Source organism: Scleropages formosus, chromosome 6 (assembly GCF_900964775.1).
Source record: "Scleropages formosus chromosome 6, fSclFor1.1, whole genome shotgun sequence".
Classification (NCBI taxonomy): domain Eukaryota; kingdom Metazoa; phylum Chordata; class Actinopteri; order Osteoglossiformes; family Osteoglossidae; genus Scleropages; species Scleropages formosus.
In genome coordinates, this window is record NC_041811.1 from 14,030,759 (window position 1) to 14,047,698 (window position 16,940).

General features: G+C 41.4%; 1 protein-coding gene across 2 annotated transcripts in view; it reads left to right on the forward strand.

The window, feature by feature from the left end:
- ror2 (receptor tyrosine kinase-like orphan receptor 2) overlaps positions 1 to 16,940 on the forward strand; it is a 75,333-nt gene that overhangs the window by 33,943 nt on the left and 24,450 nt on the right. For both annotated transcript variants that reach the window (XM_018744934.2, XM_018744935.2), the window contains exon 2: positions 12,639 to 12,752. In XM_018744934.2, the coding sequence (XP_018600450.1) occupies positions 12,639 to 12,752 (114 nt within the window). The remainder of the gene's footprint in view (positions 1 to 12,638; positions 12,753 to 16,940) is intronic.

Below are 16,940 nucleotides of genomic sequence, written 5' to 3' on the forward strand. Positions count from 1 at the left end.
TGCTTATTTTAAAGTCTTAGAAGTGTATGTTTTTAAAGCATTTCAGCACTTGACTTGTGGAGTTTGAAGTGACCCTTGATAAAGAGATCAGATTATAGTTTGAAGAAAACATTCCATGCCCTTAATGCTTATTTAGTGTATCTCGAATACTGAATCTTGAAAGATGAGTTTGTTTTAGAAAATTTTAATTTACTCTCTGTAGAAATTGATGCCAATAATTAACTTGATTTGATTCTGTTTAAAAAAATGTAAATAAATTGTACCTTGCCGTTAATAGTTTGCACCCCCCAGTGAGTTATTTTTAGTAAGGTAATTTTTCAGCTGAATGGTGACAAGAACTAGCAAAAGATGCAGTGATGAAGTGTTCACAGAACTTACTCTACCTGACGGATTGGCCCTTGGCAGATGCAGAAAGATTCCCTTGGGGTCCAGACAGACTCCATAAAGGGAATGTTAAAGACAAATTGCCTTAACCATGTTGTGAAGTCATCAGCTCCTTCCTACATGTGTTTTGTTTAAGGTTTTTCATGTTTTTTGCTTTCCGCTCCCCCTTCCCTTCTAGAACATTCTGTAAACATATCAGTGCCCTCACTTTCACATGCCCTTGTTTTCTCTCCATTGAGCACTATCCAAGTAGAGATGTTCACAATTAAAAAGTCATGTGGCGCCGTCTTCTGTTTACTGAAGAACCTTCAGGGACAAACCAGCCAACCTTTCTTCTGGAGCTGTTTGGCAGCCCACCTCTACCTAAATTGTGTTCAGCACAGTGTTTATACCCAAGGATGGGAAACATTTTTTGCACAGGCTGCACGACTCATCACTGGCACGCTGTACTTCTGATGCACCGCCTCATGTTGTCTGGCTTTGGAAATGGTCCTGGAGGTATAGTGATATGTTGGAAGCAAGACCCAGATGTGCCAGTGCAATGTTCAGTTGCTTGAGCTGATCTCTTGCTTGAAACTCTGATTACTCTTTTTACTCTTGTTAGAGTAAAAACAGTTCCTAACTTGGTGATTCCAGGACAGTGATTCTTTTGGTTGAAGTATCACAGTGAGGATTGGTTGATTGCGCTGAGGCATCAGCTTATTATGAACTTGAAAGAAGATAACATGAAACATGGTGATGGGTGGAATCTTACAGGGTAACGTTATGGCAGCAACACCTTGTAAGGAAGTTATCCTGACAGCTGTCTGGCAGGAAAGCCTCACCTGAGCAAGTTACACCTTGTCTGATGTGCTGTCAGTGTACCAGGACCACATTCACACTGTGGTGTTTTTTTCCAATCAGTGCTAGATAAGCTCAAGACGTGAATAAAAAGAGGCCTTGCTGTAAAAATGAGGCAAACAATAAAAAAAATTAAAGTTTATTACTACATCTGTCTGTCAGAAAAATTCATTAGTTTTTGCAAACAGTCGAATAGCCAGTAGAATGTTGAAGATGCTGAAGATCACATTGTGTGGTACCAATTCTGATAAAATCAATCATGATCTGTTTCTTCAAAGCAATGGAAAAATGTCCCAGATGTTGGCTGTTGTTGACACGGTTATGAAAGGATTGTTGATCTGTGAAATTTCACCATAGGTTTGCCAACATTCCTGAATGCCCCCAGGTCCCAAGAACATCCCACCAAACTAATTTACCAGTCCTCAGACCTGTCATTTCACACTGGAGATGTAAACTGAAAATGTTACGTTGCAAATTTCTGCGCTAAGAGAATAGTGGATCCGAGCGACACTCATCTTGGGTGGAAATATTTTGTTGAGTACTTATGAGTGGTTCTATATTAAAGTCTTAAGTAGCCTGAAATCTGCAGGTGAAATGAACCTCAGCTGAGCAATCTGCAGAATCTGAGGAACACAGTACATAATTGCTTCATTACAGCTCTTTCACTGATCACTTTGGTCATCTAACTTTCTTAGGCAGGGGGTCCCGGTTAAATTTCTTTGCACTTTTGTCCTGGCGGGACATCTAACAATAATTTAGCCATCAATGTCAAGGCAAAAGTGAATCACTAGTTCTGTTGAAAAGGAGGTTCAAATAGGACTGTTATTGGGGTTTAAAAATATTGCATTAAATGTTCCCACATGTTTCTGTTGCATTACCAGTCACAAGCCTGTAATTTTTCTTCTCATCCCCTCTCACATCTTCGGGGATGTTAGAGCGCCTGAAACAACTGGTTAATGCGTTTTGGTTAAGCTGACCAAGGGTTTGTGGAGACCTCAGTTCAAGGCTGGGGTCTGGTGGCACTTTGTGGGCACCATTGGCTCAGTTTCTTCAAGTTTATAGCTTACTGCACCGTACAGTGGTTCTCGAGATCTTGAATTATATGTAGAGGGAGACCTCCCCAAATTGAAATGAATTGCAAGTGGTTAAGCAACCCCTAACAGTAAGATGCTATCCATGGGTCCACTGTCTTGGAAGTTTGGATGTTTCAAGTGCAAGTTTATGTTAAGTTAAAGTGAAATATTTTAATAAATGAATTTAAAAGAGGTGCATTACAGTATATTTGAAAATCCATTACATGGGCTAATGACAGTTTTTGAAACTAGTACTACATAGCACCTCCATTTCAAAATTGTCTTTAAAAAAAAATCAAAGGTTTGCAGCATATCTAAGAAATTATCTATGTCCTGGATGGAGCCCCCTGGGGAGTCCTCCCACACTGTGCAAAAGCCCTGATCCACTACCGTATGCCATTCTCTGATCATAGCTACTAAAAACGGAACCGATTTACACTCATTGTAGATGGTAAATTAGGAGTGTGCAGCTTGTCTATCTAATGATACCTTTGTGTCTTATTTAGTCCTGGATCAAAGCAGATGTTTGTCCTTGTGTAATTGGTCAGGCTGGATTCCTGATGTTGTTTACCCAACACTGAGCAGATGTCTGCGAGTGGTTTTGCTAAGCATTCCTCCATGGTGCCGGCAGACCAAGACCCCGCGGTACAGCTCTCCACAACTCTCTTTAACGCTTACCTACATTAAAAAGGATCAACACCTCGGAACTAGAGAGTCAGTCTCAGTAAGCAACCACATTTAGCGACATCACAGAACAACCTTTTTCGTGGATGTGTTTGCTGCCAGCCATCAAGTTATCCCAGATGAAACTCCTGCCTTTTAAACATCCTGCTTTGGAGAGTCCATTTTGGCCCCCAACTTTGTGGTTAAGGCTGTGAAGTTGTGGGAAACCAAAGAGGAGTTGAATGAAAGCAGTCTCGCTGAAAACGGTCACATGCTCCATAGGTTAAGGTGCCCTCTGCATGACTCCAGAGGCATGCATTTCATGTAGATGGTCACAAAAGATTTAATGTGAAAAGTATGCTGTTCTCCAGAGCACTGGTTAAACGACACATCTTTATACATATTGAAAGTGAAACGGCCTTGACCAGAAAGGCCACAACAACTAGCAAATTCTTGCCAGAACATTGGGTTGTCCATGTGCGATGTAGCTGGAGAAGTCTATTGTACACAGAAGAACCCATAACCACAGCAGACCTAGACACACACACAGTCACACTTCTTCTCTCAACCCACTTTGCTCCACCTTCTTCTCGATCAGTGCCATTCAGTGTTGCGAGGCTGCGGGTTTATGGGCGGAAATTTATAATAAGAAATGACATTAGTGGCCGCTGGGCTGGCCCTTCAGATGGAGCTGTGACGCCACCCCAGCTCTCTTTACCCACAGGGAGTGTTCCTCTGAGAGCCTTAAGGCAGCAGCCCCCTTTGATCTCCGAGCACCCAGAGAGATAACTCATGTCCCTTTTATTTTCTTTGGCAGCAAGTGGACTTTTTTGTTCTCTCATTCTGGGAACTTCAAGAGATTAGATTATGTTGACTTATGAATTGATGTTGACTTAATTGTTTGTGGAGGGGGGAAAAATATCCACTAACTACCAGTCCGTAAAAGCCATGTTGGTAATTTTCTGTAATCAGGTTTTAAACTGTTTACCCACGGCATTTGTCATGTTTGTTCACCTCATAGGCTGACAGGCTGAAAATAAATGTGAAATATGTAATTACTGCAAGAAACTTTCATCTCACCGTTTTTTGGAGAAACTCATAATTACATCTGCTTTATCAAAGCTGCAGAATATTATGACTGCCTACATTCATCAAGATGCCATGTGCTGCAGAGACCGGAGAACGTGAACTCATGGTGCATAATTTTGCTCCTTTTTGAGCTGTTCTTCATAAGTCTGCTAGACATGAAATCTGCTGCGTGAATGAACAAACTGAACTCTAATCATTTTCTCCCCCAAACTGATCCCAAGTATGCTTGTATTAGCATAAAATTGTTTGAAACTGTGGTTCTTCACAGGAAATTAAAAACAAGGGCAGAGAGTTTGTAAAGAGCGGGGTAGTACTTTCAGAAGGTTTAACTGAGGTTTAGGATACTGTTGGAGAAGGGTAAGAATGGGGTCCTAGACGTCCATTACCCTTGGGGCTCGGCTGCCTCAGGGTGGCGTAGGAAATGGTTGGGACAGAGTCCAGCCGCGAAAGAACGGCTTCCAGCTCCTTCACCACTGACGCTTAGTCACAGTGATGAACACGCAGAAAAGAAATTAGTACGGTTAGGGAATGTGCTCCAAAAGTTTGCTTTGACCCTTTCCCCAACTGCCCCAACATGCCAAAAAAGAGAAGACTTTGCATTATAAAACATGCTGGTGGGGAAGCAAATTAAAAATGCTTGCTCAGCTTCCAGGAACTTGGAATGCTTGCAGTTCAAGGAGAGGCGAGCCTCTTCATGGCAAATAGTTTCTGTTTATAGCAGAAAAATTAAATCTGGACAAATTCAGATGCCATAGGAGTGTTGCAAGTGTTCAAAAGACCGCAGTCTTATTATCGTAGAGTGCCAGTCACAAGTTTGAGCACATCTTGAGCACATACTCATACGAGACTAACCGGACAGGACAATGAGAGCAAAGCAAACCATTAATGTCCTACATCTCTATGAATTGCTGGTGAAGAACTGGAAAGACGTGGCACCTGACGTGGCGCCTCTTCACCTCATTTCAAACTTGTTAACCAAATTTTGAACAAAAACTTGGTCCTGTAATCCAGCTTTTGACTGGTACTGTACTTGAGTTGCACTTTTTGTGTAAGAATGGAAATTTGTGCAGTTTTGATTGTATTTTAAAATGCACAATACAGTGTTCTTCCTGCACTGTAATTGTCTGTTTCAAGTACTTTCTTGTAAAATTTAAAAAAAAAAAAAAAAAATGGGCCAGTCATCTTTTAAATGAGGTCCTTGGTGAGTAACTTCAGCTCTGTGTCTGGTAAACGTCTTTGAGAGCGCTGTCTGCTTTACTGACACAGTAATTTTTTGCATGTTGGTATTTGCTGCAGGTGAGAAAATTGGCCTGTTAAAGTCCAACAGACCGTTTCAGGGACTTAATACTGTTTCAAGTGTAGAGCTTTTAATATGATTGATTACGATTGGTTATTCATAAGCGCTAGTATTGATTTATTCCTACAGTCTGTAGAACTAAATCCCCAGTGCTCATTCAGACTTGGAAGACCTCTGGGCCTACTGCTAATGTTTTTTTTTTTTTTTAAATTATGAAGGGCTGTGTTGCGGTAGGCACTGCACTCAACCTGGGGTGTTAACTTTATTTTTTCCATGTTCTTCAGCAACCCGTTGCTCGGCTAAATTTAGCAAGCTTGTTATGACTACCAGAACTTTGTGACGATAAACACGGAACGTCGACAGTTCCGCAAAGGGCAGTTTACATCTGTGGAGAGAGCTGTCATTATCTCGTCATTTGTGCGGAGGTTGTAAGGAGAAAAGCGCAGTGGAGAGGAGCTTCTGGTGCCGCTGTGTCATTACGGCTGGCCTGCTACCTGCTCTCCAGGCTCCAGAGAATTCCACCCGTCAGTGACTCTTTCCTGCTGTATTTTTAGTGCTACAGCTTTGTCATGTTACATGAAAAACGCTCAGTCCTGTGGGGTTTCATTTTTCTCCCCTCTCTGTAGACATTTTATTCAAGGCACATCTTTGACTGTTGGATGCACTCTGAGGCTCTGCAGAGTTAGAGATTTATATTAAGATTTGGAAAAACAATTGAGTAACACTAGGGCTGCAATCTGCTTTCAGCCAACTTGTATAATATTTAGAGATTGCATTCCTCCATGGTCCCACTTTGGGGGTTTTAGGTATGAAGTGTTGTTTATGAAGTGTATTTATTTCTTTATGAGGCAAAGAGGACACTATGTGAAGTGTTGGGCTGCATTTCTCCTACGAAAATGTGTGGGATGGATCTTTTGAAATGAGCAAGGCTGAATGGGAAGGAGAGGAAAAATGTGCATCTGCCAATGATGTGTACAACAGAGGTCTCCTGATCTGAGGAGGAACAAATTACATAAACAGTCATAAGGCCAGATATGCTCATTCGGGTTACGGAATTCAAATTAACAGCGAGTCCCATTTAATACCCCTGCTTCGTGTTACGAGGTATTTCTTCACATTTACAAAGACCAGACTTGGATTTTTGTGTGCTGTGCGGTGCGACACCAGAGCCACCCTGCAGTCTTCTGCATCTGACCGAGTACAGGTACATAGCTGTACGGTATTATAGAGTAATTAAGGGAAACTGCCTTGCTTTGTTGTCTTATAACAACGAATGTTAGTAACTGTGTCCACTTCAGTGGGATTTGATGATATTTTAGCATAAATGGGTGTCAATTTTGGCACCAGGGGCCAAATTTTTATTCTTGAAACGAATTGTCATTTTGTCCTTGATTTACAAGAATCCGTGTTATGAAGGGTTTCTTTAGGAGTGAATGACCTTCGTAAGGCGGGGAAAGGTTGTACATTACTTTAATGGTGGGGAAAGGTTTCTTGCAACCAGACCAGATTTGATGGGTGAAACTTCTTCAAAAATAACAGTACTGAAGCTGCCATTGAGTTAACTAGACATTAAAGAGGTGTATTTAATGTCGCTTTAAACTCACATCATCCCGTATATTAACAACACTCTGCCAAATCCCTGTTAGGCAAATATTTCCTCTATGACTAGGTTGTGGTTCTTGGAATTCAGATTGTTGTAATTTTTAAACACTAGATTTGTACATTATATTTTCTGAAGGTGTCCTTCAAACCTTCAAAGCTAATGTAATACCATATAAATGCTTTATTATTACACTGTTGTATGTGCTGTTGTTTTCATTTAAACCTTTTCTAGTATTTTTTCCTCTGCTGCAGTCAAGTTCTTGCAAGGTAATTTATTGCTATACTGTGTGAAGCGCAATTTATAACAATTGCACTGTGCAAGACTTCGGCTCAGAATTTAAGATGGAGCATAATTAGATTTATTTAAGAAATCTTTGTTTTTGGAGAACTACAAGTGCATATGCTTGCCAAGTAACTCAACGTACCATATACTTATAACGAATGGGGGGATTTGTTTTCTTTTCCGTTAGTTCCTTAATTTCTATCTTAAGATAGAAAGTAACCATACGTAATTGAGATTGAATTATCGAAGTTTACTTTGCTGACAAATTAAAGTTAGTTTTTATGGGTTGTTTTCCTCAAGCTGAAATTTCCTACATTTGTGTGTTCTTGGATTTCAAATTTTCCATTAACCACAGGCACAATTTAGATGGCAAGACGAAGAACCCTCTCTAAGCCAATAAGTTAATGTGATACTTTTTTGGTTAAGAATGCTTTTTAATTTTGCATTAAAGTTATTTGTTTAGTCCAAGGTGACTTGTGATGTTTGGTTTGTTTATTAAGATACGTTAATCTACACATTTACACATTATGGTATTCTTGCTTTTTAATTCAGGGTCAGTCTCTGGATGAAGGGTACTACTGGGAGTGGGATTTAAACCTGAGTCCTTCAATTGGATGTCGGTGGTGAACACTATGCCACTTGCTGCCCCTGGTAATATTGATATCACTTATCAGAATCAAGGAGATTTAGAAATTCAAAAGTAAAACATCTACAAAGAATAAACCTGGTGGAAGGTGACTGAACTCTTTATCCATAGACCTTGTGTGTGTGTGTGTGTGTGTGTGTGTGTGTGTGTGTGTGTGTTGGTCTGGCTAATCTTGTGATGCTTAGCTACACAAGAACCCCTTCATGACATGGTACCAGAACTTGGATGACACCTTGTCACCATGTCCTACAAATGCTGTTTTGGGACAGCCATCATTATTGTTCCTACTGATCGGGGAATTTCCATGAGAACTGGGAGAACTTTCATATCCTGCCAGAAAGGAAGCAGGGCACGATTCTGCATGTTTGGGCCCCTGGTAATTTGTAATCTTGTGCTGCTGGTAGGGTTTCTGTGGTCCACACAGGATGTTTGCGTGTAGTACACTGCCATGTGCATAACATGTGGTTCAGAGTACAGCTGTGTACTCTACCTGGACTGTTGAAATGCCCTGCTGTTTAGCATATTGTGTTTAAAAAAAAAAAAAAAAAAGCCACTTTACAATGCTGGTGTGCATTTTTGCAGAGAATTTCAGAGTTGCAGTTATGATGTTCTGAAATAGTTTAATCCCAAATGCTGTGCAAAATATCATTAGTCTATGTCCTAAGCATATCAGTTTTTTGCCTGAGACAAAAGCATTGCCCCTCTTTCACTCTGTATGCTGACATGTGCTGTGCCGGGCACTTGAGGTTCTTTGAGAAGTTTAAAACATTTCTGCAGATTTCCTCAAAACAGGACAACAGAGTCCTTAACCACACAAGTCAAGGTTATGTTTTCTTGGTTACCTTCCACTTGTCCTGGGTAAGCCCACATATCAATGGACGGGGCCACATGGGTGTAGTTTCCAGGCCTTTCTCCAAAATCAGCCATGCAGTTCTTCCAGGTCATGTCACCTGAGAGCCAGCATATATTATTTTGTGTGCGCGCACGCACCACCAACCAGCAGCTCTTTTTAAACATTTATCTCTTTAGTGCTATTGCAGGTGCAGAGAAGTATTCACATATGTTTGGTCTTTCCTAAATACTTGGCTTGTTTGGGAAGGGATACTGCATAGATGGCCCCGAGGATGAAGGTCGATTGTTGCTTGACTTTGGTTCAGGTTTTAAAAATAAACGGCCAACAAAGGTATTGTGGAGAAGTTTTTTTTTTGAGCACAGGCAGTTTTCCATGGGTGACTGCTGAGGAAGACTTTACTGTTCCAGAGTTGTCCAAACCAACCTTGCAAAGCCTTCTTCCTCCCAAGAAACTCTTGTTCCCTGACCGCAGACATAGAGGCATGGATAACAAAATCCGCATAGTTGCTGCCAAAACACTGCAAGTCACGCTCCAGTTCTATGGATATCCTGCTTTTTTCAAGGGCATCCTGGGAGTTTTGTTGTTGACATGGCATGGCCTGTTTTCCCAAAGCCAAGTGCAGCGCCCAGCACCGTTGCATTTTCATTTCTTTATTTTATGGCTACTGGCAAACTATCTTCCCAGAATGACTCTCTGGAGGGGCGACTGGAGTGTTAACAAGCTCCTTGCTTTTGGGTTGGGCCTGGGGTCTGCTCTCCCCATGCCAAGACCCCCGCCAACACCATGGGGGCCTAGGGCCATGGCCTATGCTGTTTTGCACCCAGCGCACCCCAAACCTTTAGGAAGACACGCAGCCACCCACACCCCCCACCCCCTGGTTGCCAGTAGCGGCGGATGTTGAAAAAGGAGAATGTTCCTCTGAAAGGCAGCGATTCAGAGGGACCCGGCTCCTCACAGCCTGGTTGAGCCAAAGTAATCAGATCGGCAGCTTGAGCCGGGTCTCCACACTGGCCCTTTTGTTGGGCTGGCCCTTCTTGCTGCGGGCTCGCCGGGAGGGCCACAATGGTCGGACTCATGTGAGGTGAAGCAGTAGAACGTTTGGAGTGTTTCAGGTGGCAGCTTTGTACGTGTGAGCTTCATTAATAGGTCAATAGGTAACAAGTCCCAGGAACGGCTCCTAGGAGCGCGGCCAGTGCACATCTCTTTAAAGTTCTGTTTGCGCTGCTTACACAGCTGATAATAAAGGAATGGGTTAGTTTAATTTTGTTTAAAATTTTTTACAGCAGAATTTTTTAAAGTTTACACAGGTCAGAGTAAGTTGGATCACCCTTGCAGACATTACAGATGAGAAATGCTTTCGCTGTCCTGCACAATTTCAAAACTCCTACTTTTTACTTTGTGACGGTTCCATCCATGGTTCCTTGGGGAAAACACTGTCAAAATTACCTAAATATATAAGTGTGTGTGTCTGTGTGTGTTTGTTCATTTATTTCCGACCTTCTTTCAGTTTCTTTTTAAATTGAGGGCGAATATGCTTCTCTTATCGCCTTCAGCTGGTAGAAGTGCTCCGACCCCCCCACGTGTTACTGCTACAGTGGTATGATAATTTGACATGGGAACTCCTCTCTGTGTTTGCTTTGGCTTGCGGGCAGCACCGTTACTCATCCTCCCACCTCGCGTCATGCGGACAAATCTCTCTGCAGACCGACATCTCCCCACGGACCAACTGCCGACCCAGCCGAACAGCCAGCCTGTCCCGTCCAGGAATAACACTTCCAAAGCACACAGTTTGATTAGTTTTACGTTTTATAAGTACAGGCTGACCAACAAATTATGCTGTCGGAGCAGGACTCTGAACATGCTGTCTGCTGAGAGGGTGATAAATTTAAGATTTGCCTCAAATTTAATGTATTAAACACCACAGCAGAGCATTTTTTTCTCTGAGACATACTACCTCTTCTGTGCTCTATATGCTCTACATGTTAATGTCATTTTTATAGTTTAATGTTTTTCATCCATAATGCTTTGTAGTTGCTCGTTTTATGCTCAGGATAAGAGACCTTTTATGACACAACTGTGCCTTTAAATACTGGGTGGAACTCTCCCACTAAAGCAAAATATTTTGATTGACATAAGTGGATTGGATTTAATTTAATTAAAACGGCCTTGCTGTACTGTAAGCGTATGCAAGATAAGATGCCTAATGTTAATTTAATATGAATTAATAATTTGGGGAACAGTATGTGAGATGTTCCTTGCCCTTTCTGTGCTATAATGCTGTGGGAGGACTCGTAACGGTGAAGGTGTCCATAGTCCATCAGTCTCCTGTCCACTGACACTTTGACTTGCTTGACAATTCTAATGAATTTTAGGATATTTGGGCACCCTTCTGGAAGTTATTAGAAAGTGCTATGTTACCTTTGATACATGGTAACCTTTTGACACTTTGCCTTCGGTCTTTGTATATGGACATATTTGTAATTTCTGATCCTGTGCTGTTAATAATAATAATAATAATAATAATAATTGCATAGAAATCTGACTCTCCAGGAGGCCCATATACATCTAAAAATGTGATCACTAGATATTGGTGCAGATAAAAGGTTGCAGGCAAAGACAGGAACATCTTTAAAACAAGGACACATCGGTTGACAAGAGTGAAGAAAAGGAACACATACTGTTTATAGGATGTCTTTGACTAGTAGTTTAAATACCGCTTGTCTCTGATGCGAAGACCAGGGGTGGGGGTGTTTTTCTGCGCGGGACGGGGATGGGGCTCTGCCGGAAAGTCTCTGTGACCGCATGCTCATTAATGCACTAATGGCTAGCCCCGCAGCGCATTCCAGGCCGAGACGTGGAAAGGAGCGTTGTGTAATTATCCAAGTGACCTCAGCTCGTTCGGCTGCAAACGTGATGCCAAGTGTGGTTTATTCATAAGGGCTCAGAGGCCTCTTAAACAAGAGAAACTTGTAAAGTTTAGTGGAAAAAACAATGGCCTAAATCTGACTGCAGCGTCAATCTTTTTTTTCCCCCTGAGGTTTGGGTCAGGTGACATACATGTTTCTGATAATGAAATATTCTTTGTTTCGCTACCTTCTCTTTGTTATATTTGATACAGAAATATTTGCTGTTGATTGTTTTTAAAAATGCCACTTAAAACCTTCTTGGATATTATCACTTGTCTTTCATGTCTGCTGTTTTTGCATGTAATAATTGTCTAGAGGGAGGCCGTGTCACGGTGTAGACAAAGTATGTAATTGCGTGGGGTTTTCATCCTGAAAATCCTAATATTAAAGCTGCCTAAATTTTTTCTTTATTTTTACTTATTACTTTTTTTAATTTCATATCTGTGACACCTCATACTGTGTATAGCTGCCTTTATCATAAATTCCGTGCAGATTTGACATCTTTGTTTGACTTAAGTCTGCTGGCAGAAGCGATGAGCGTTAAATCCCCCAAAGCCACCTCCTGTAGTTGTTGTGCCGCCCAGCTGTTATAAATTATGCACTCTTTGAGTTCTCTTCATCCCTTTGCCGTGAGTTGGACTTCCTCTCCCTGTTCTTTCCTTGTAACACATATTTGTGCTGCACATGCTCACGGTCCATCGTCTGGCCATGACTTCCACTGCCTGAAGAGTTTTGCTTAAGATTTAGTGGTTTAACTCGAGCTCATTGTTCTCCAAGCTGCAGTCTTTAGATGTGATTAATATTAAGTGTAGTGTATAGATGTGCTTTACCTTTTTGTCATGTGAGTTTTAATTAAGTATTTCTAAACCCATTACCCTATGGTTCATAGTTATCATTGCATAGGTGGATCCATTGATTAATTGATTGATTGAATATGAAAAACAGAGCAAAAATGATGACATTCTGACCTGATGTTTTGTTTCCTCTCCTGTGTCTCCACAGCCGATGCAGACCTGCCCCAAGATGGAGAGACGGAGGTCTTGGCGGAGGGCTTGGCGGAGGGCTTGGCGGAGGGCTTTGCCGAGGCACAGAGCAGGGGCCTGCCCACGTCAGAAGGTAATCCCACCCACGTTACTGGGCTCTCCAGCTGTGGAATGGTGTTTTTTGGCAATACGTCTTAAGGGTAAATGTTCTCATCCCTATATGTTCACAGAGTACAGAGTGAGAGCCTGTATACTCCCTCTCATACTTTGCCGCAAATATGAATATTTTTGCATTTTTGGAATTTAGCAGGTGGCCTTATCCAGAGTACTTTAGATGGCCACTGTGGCACAGAACAGTATTTTAGTAGAAAGATCAGGTACGCTAATAGAAAGTCACCAGGTAGCTAGCGCTCAGAGATGTCGTTTGTAGAGCCCAAGTTGAAATTCCTCTCCTGCTACAGTACCCTTAAGTAGGGGCAGCAGATGGTGTAGCGGATCTAAAATCCAAAGGTTTAAGTCCTGCTCACTACTGTAACTACAGTACTACTTACTACAGCAGCAAGTGCCCTTAAGCAAGCTACTTATCCTAAATTGCTCCAGTAAAATTACCCAGCTGTATAATTGGCTGTATAATTGTAGGTAGATTAACATAGTCACTTTAGAGGAAAGTGTTAGCTGAATGAATAAATAGTCATAATAAAAGTACTTCAGTTATGGTGATCGAGAACAATTCATCAGCCAGTGCATTAGTCCAATACATGTCAGTACAGTGCAATGCTTGTTCATCTCTTTTAAACTTTCACATCTTGAGAGCTCTCAGATGGTCCACTTCCGGGTCTAATGGAAATTCAATGTGAACAACCACTGGCACTGCAATTCTTACACTTAAACATTTTTGTCCTGGAGATTCTGGCCCACATTGCAGAACATCTGGAGCTTTGGGCAGGTCCTGCCATTGATCAGATCCAATGCCTCTATCACTCTGCCTGCATCTCTACTGAGACCTCATTTCAGAGCCTGTTGGCTTGGAAGACGGATGAAGTTTCTTTTTAAAGGGAGTCTGCAATTAGAGCCCCCTCATGGTTGGCTTGCGCCCATTGATTGCAAACATAGGAAGTAATTATTTCAGAATACAACATTTGTCCCGATAGACACCTTTTCTGGCTTTCTTTTAAACGTGCTCATAATCTGGATTTGTAGGTAGATTCATTTCTTCCTTCTCTCCCTTATTTTTTAGTTAATATATTAACCATGGGAAAGGGTGGAAGCGATTGTACTGAGGTTGCCATTGGTGTAATTAATGATTGTATGAGTGTATTAAGTTGTGCATAATTACACAAATGTCAAACTCGATATTACTGGTCAGTTTTGATGTTGTAGGTATTGATATGTGGCTTAATTATGGGAGGGAGTGTGGGCCTGCTTGCCCTCATCTGTGCACCTCTACTCATAAATCAAAAGCTAATTTCAGGAAAACCTACCACTTCGCGTTGGCAGGTCTGTTTAACACTGGCGAAGGAAAACAGAATATTGCACCAGGGCGACCTGTTTGCATTGGCCACCAGTCCAGAGTCCCGGGCCCAAACCGAGAAGTTTGTTTTCAGAAGACCCAAAAATGCTTTGTTTTTGAGATGTTGTTTAAAACAGAATAAATCCAAAATAATCAATAAGTACGCTACGTTTCAGCCTTCTAACCTGAAGCTATGTAATGTTTATAAGACGGGAGGGGTAATTAGAAATGGGTTGAAAATACATACATGCAGTTGCTTTTTGTTCAGTTGTGAGCAAAAAAAAAAAAAAAAAAATTAAGGTTTACAGTACCAGTCAAAAGTTTGAGCACATTTTAAGAACTATTTCTTTTCATGAGTTATTTGGTCAGTAAGTCTGATGAGGAAATAAGATCCATGTCTTCCGAACTGTTTGCAGCTGTTCCCAGAGGTGTAGAACACTTGTGTGTCGTTTTACTTTCACTCTTCTATACAGTTTGCCCCATACAGGTAGTGCCCAGTTTTCCCAGGTGAATTCATACTTTGGTACTGTATGTATGGCTTGGTTTGATCGTTGGCAAACAGACTGATGACTGTAAACTTTCATGTTTAACATACCTGCCAGGAGCACACAAACGCTTCAAGCAAAATTGGGATTCTAGCTAATCCAGCTACCCTTGGAAATCTCCTCCAGGCCAAATCCAGTTTTTGTGCCCTCAAGCATTCAGGTCTTTTGTTCAAGAAAAGTTGTCTGCACAGATAGTGCCAAAAGTTTTATCTTTGCCCATTTAACATAAAATAGCTTTAAAAGAATCAAAACACGTAGGCTTCCGCGGCCGGTGTCGACTGACTGGGTTTTAAGTCTTCTGGATGAGACCGCGTCATGTAGGACACTGGTTCCGACATTTTGCTTCCCCTGTTCTAAGCATCTTCAGGGAGCTTCCACATCTTGCGAAGGCCACATCTTTGAAGAAATATATATAACTAATCCCTCAGCTGTTGGAATGCCTATTAAATACCATTGTCAAGGATGCCACAGCAGGGATTAACACCTTCTAAGTGACAGTCCTTGTCCTTAAATGCCCGTACTATCTGTTATCTTATTTCTGAGATTCAACAAGATTCCACAAGATCAGCGTTCCACATATTTAAGAACATTCGGTAATAACGTACTCCAATGGATGTTGTTTTTCTAGATGACATGTTTATATTTTGTACATTTTGCCGCCCACCGCTGCAGCTGCTCAGGCATATGAAAAGGTATGTCAGGTACTTGCCATCCAATAAACTTTGTTGCATGAATTGAGCTTATACAGGCACAACACCGAAGAACTGTAACTGAAATGTTTCTGCTGTAAGATTGTAGATGTCCTTTATCTGGCATTCGTCATTAATTCTGGTACCTCCAGATCTGTATCACACCAGTGTCCTATTGAACCCAGTCCAAGATATGGGTCTTTTCAGTCGTCGGTGAAGGAGTTTGTTTTTCACAGGTTTTTTACAGTCAAATGAAATTCCAGATGGGGGCTGTGATCTTTATTCCTTGGCTGCCTTGACAAGTAACTGCTGTGCCAGATGTTTTAATCAGGCATTACTGTTCAGTGTGTTACCACATAAACCCTCAACGGGGGTGGGCGGGGGACTGCTGATAACCCCGCAAATAACATTTTTGCAAAATTGATGAAATTACAGTTGAATCATGACAAAGATGTTCCTTTAAGAAAACAGTGAAGTTCTTTTGTGGTTGACAAAGACATTCTTTGAAGATGGTCTTATGTTATTCTCAGTTTTGTCATCGCAACAGCAGTGGTGGAAGAAGAGTCAGGACATTTGTGTGTCCTCTTGCCAGCCGCATTGAACTGAAAATGGAAAAGTTTCAAACGTAGAGGAAAAAGCTGTCGTTAAATATAAAGACAGCAACATCACAACCTGACTACCCTTCAAAAAGCTCTCAACTTTGTTTTCCATTGTGCAGCTAGTCAAGCTGTTATGCTGCTCTTTCGTAACTTGCCCTCCTAGCAAATTAGATTATTAGAGAAGTGGTGGAGTTTTTTCCGATGTCAAGGGATATTCTTTTGTCCTGGTGGGGAAAAAAACTATAGTAAGTAACTGGAGCAGCTGAGGTGACTGCGCCTTTGGGGTAAATGTACTGGCTCCAGATATCTTTGTCCAGGGAACTTCCCTGTCTACTGAGTCCATGTTGAAGTAGGAACAAAATGGAAACACTCTGTGTTTCGCTTTAATGGGGAAAGTATGGTCCGCGTCCACCTATGGGTGTCTTCTGCTGTAATTATGGTGCACCCGGAATGGTAGCGCTGCACTTGGCTTGTGTCTGAAAAATGTTCATGGATCAATGTCTAGTACAGATTTTTCACAAAAAAAGCTACTCAAATAGATGCGTCGATAAAGGAATATTAAATTTGCTATGTGTAGCAGTTACATCTGCTGCACATTCACATTTTCAAAAAAAGAGAAAAAAAATTTGCGTGCGACTGCAAGACCTCCTCGAAGCGAGGGTATTTGTAATGTGGAAAAAAAAACCAAAAGGATTTTTGTTCAGATGAAAAGTTGCCTTGAGTTATTTGCAGGATTTTGAGTAAATTGAAACTTGATTAAAGCTCTCTTAGATCAGCTACCCCCATGTCCCTGGTTCCTTGTTTTCTAATATGAATTGATGTGATAAATTCTATCACAAGCTTTCAGTGACTCGAGTTAGCGGCAAAATCACCATATAAAATGGACCACAGCAAGTAACCTCTCTTCTTTTGGCTTGATTTTCTTCAAAGATTCCCCCCCTCATCTGAATGGAGTTGTAAAGCAGCCAACAACCCATA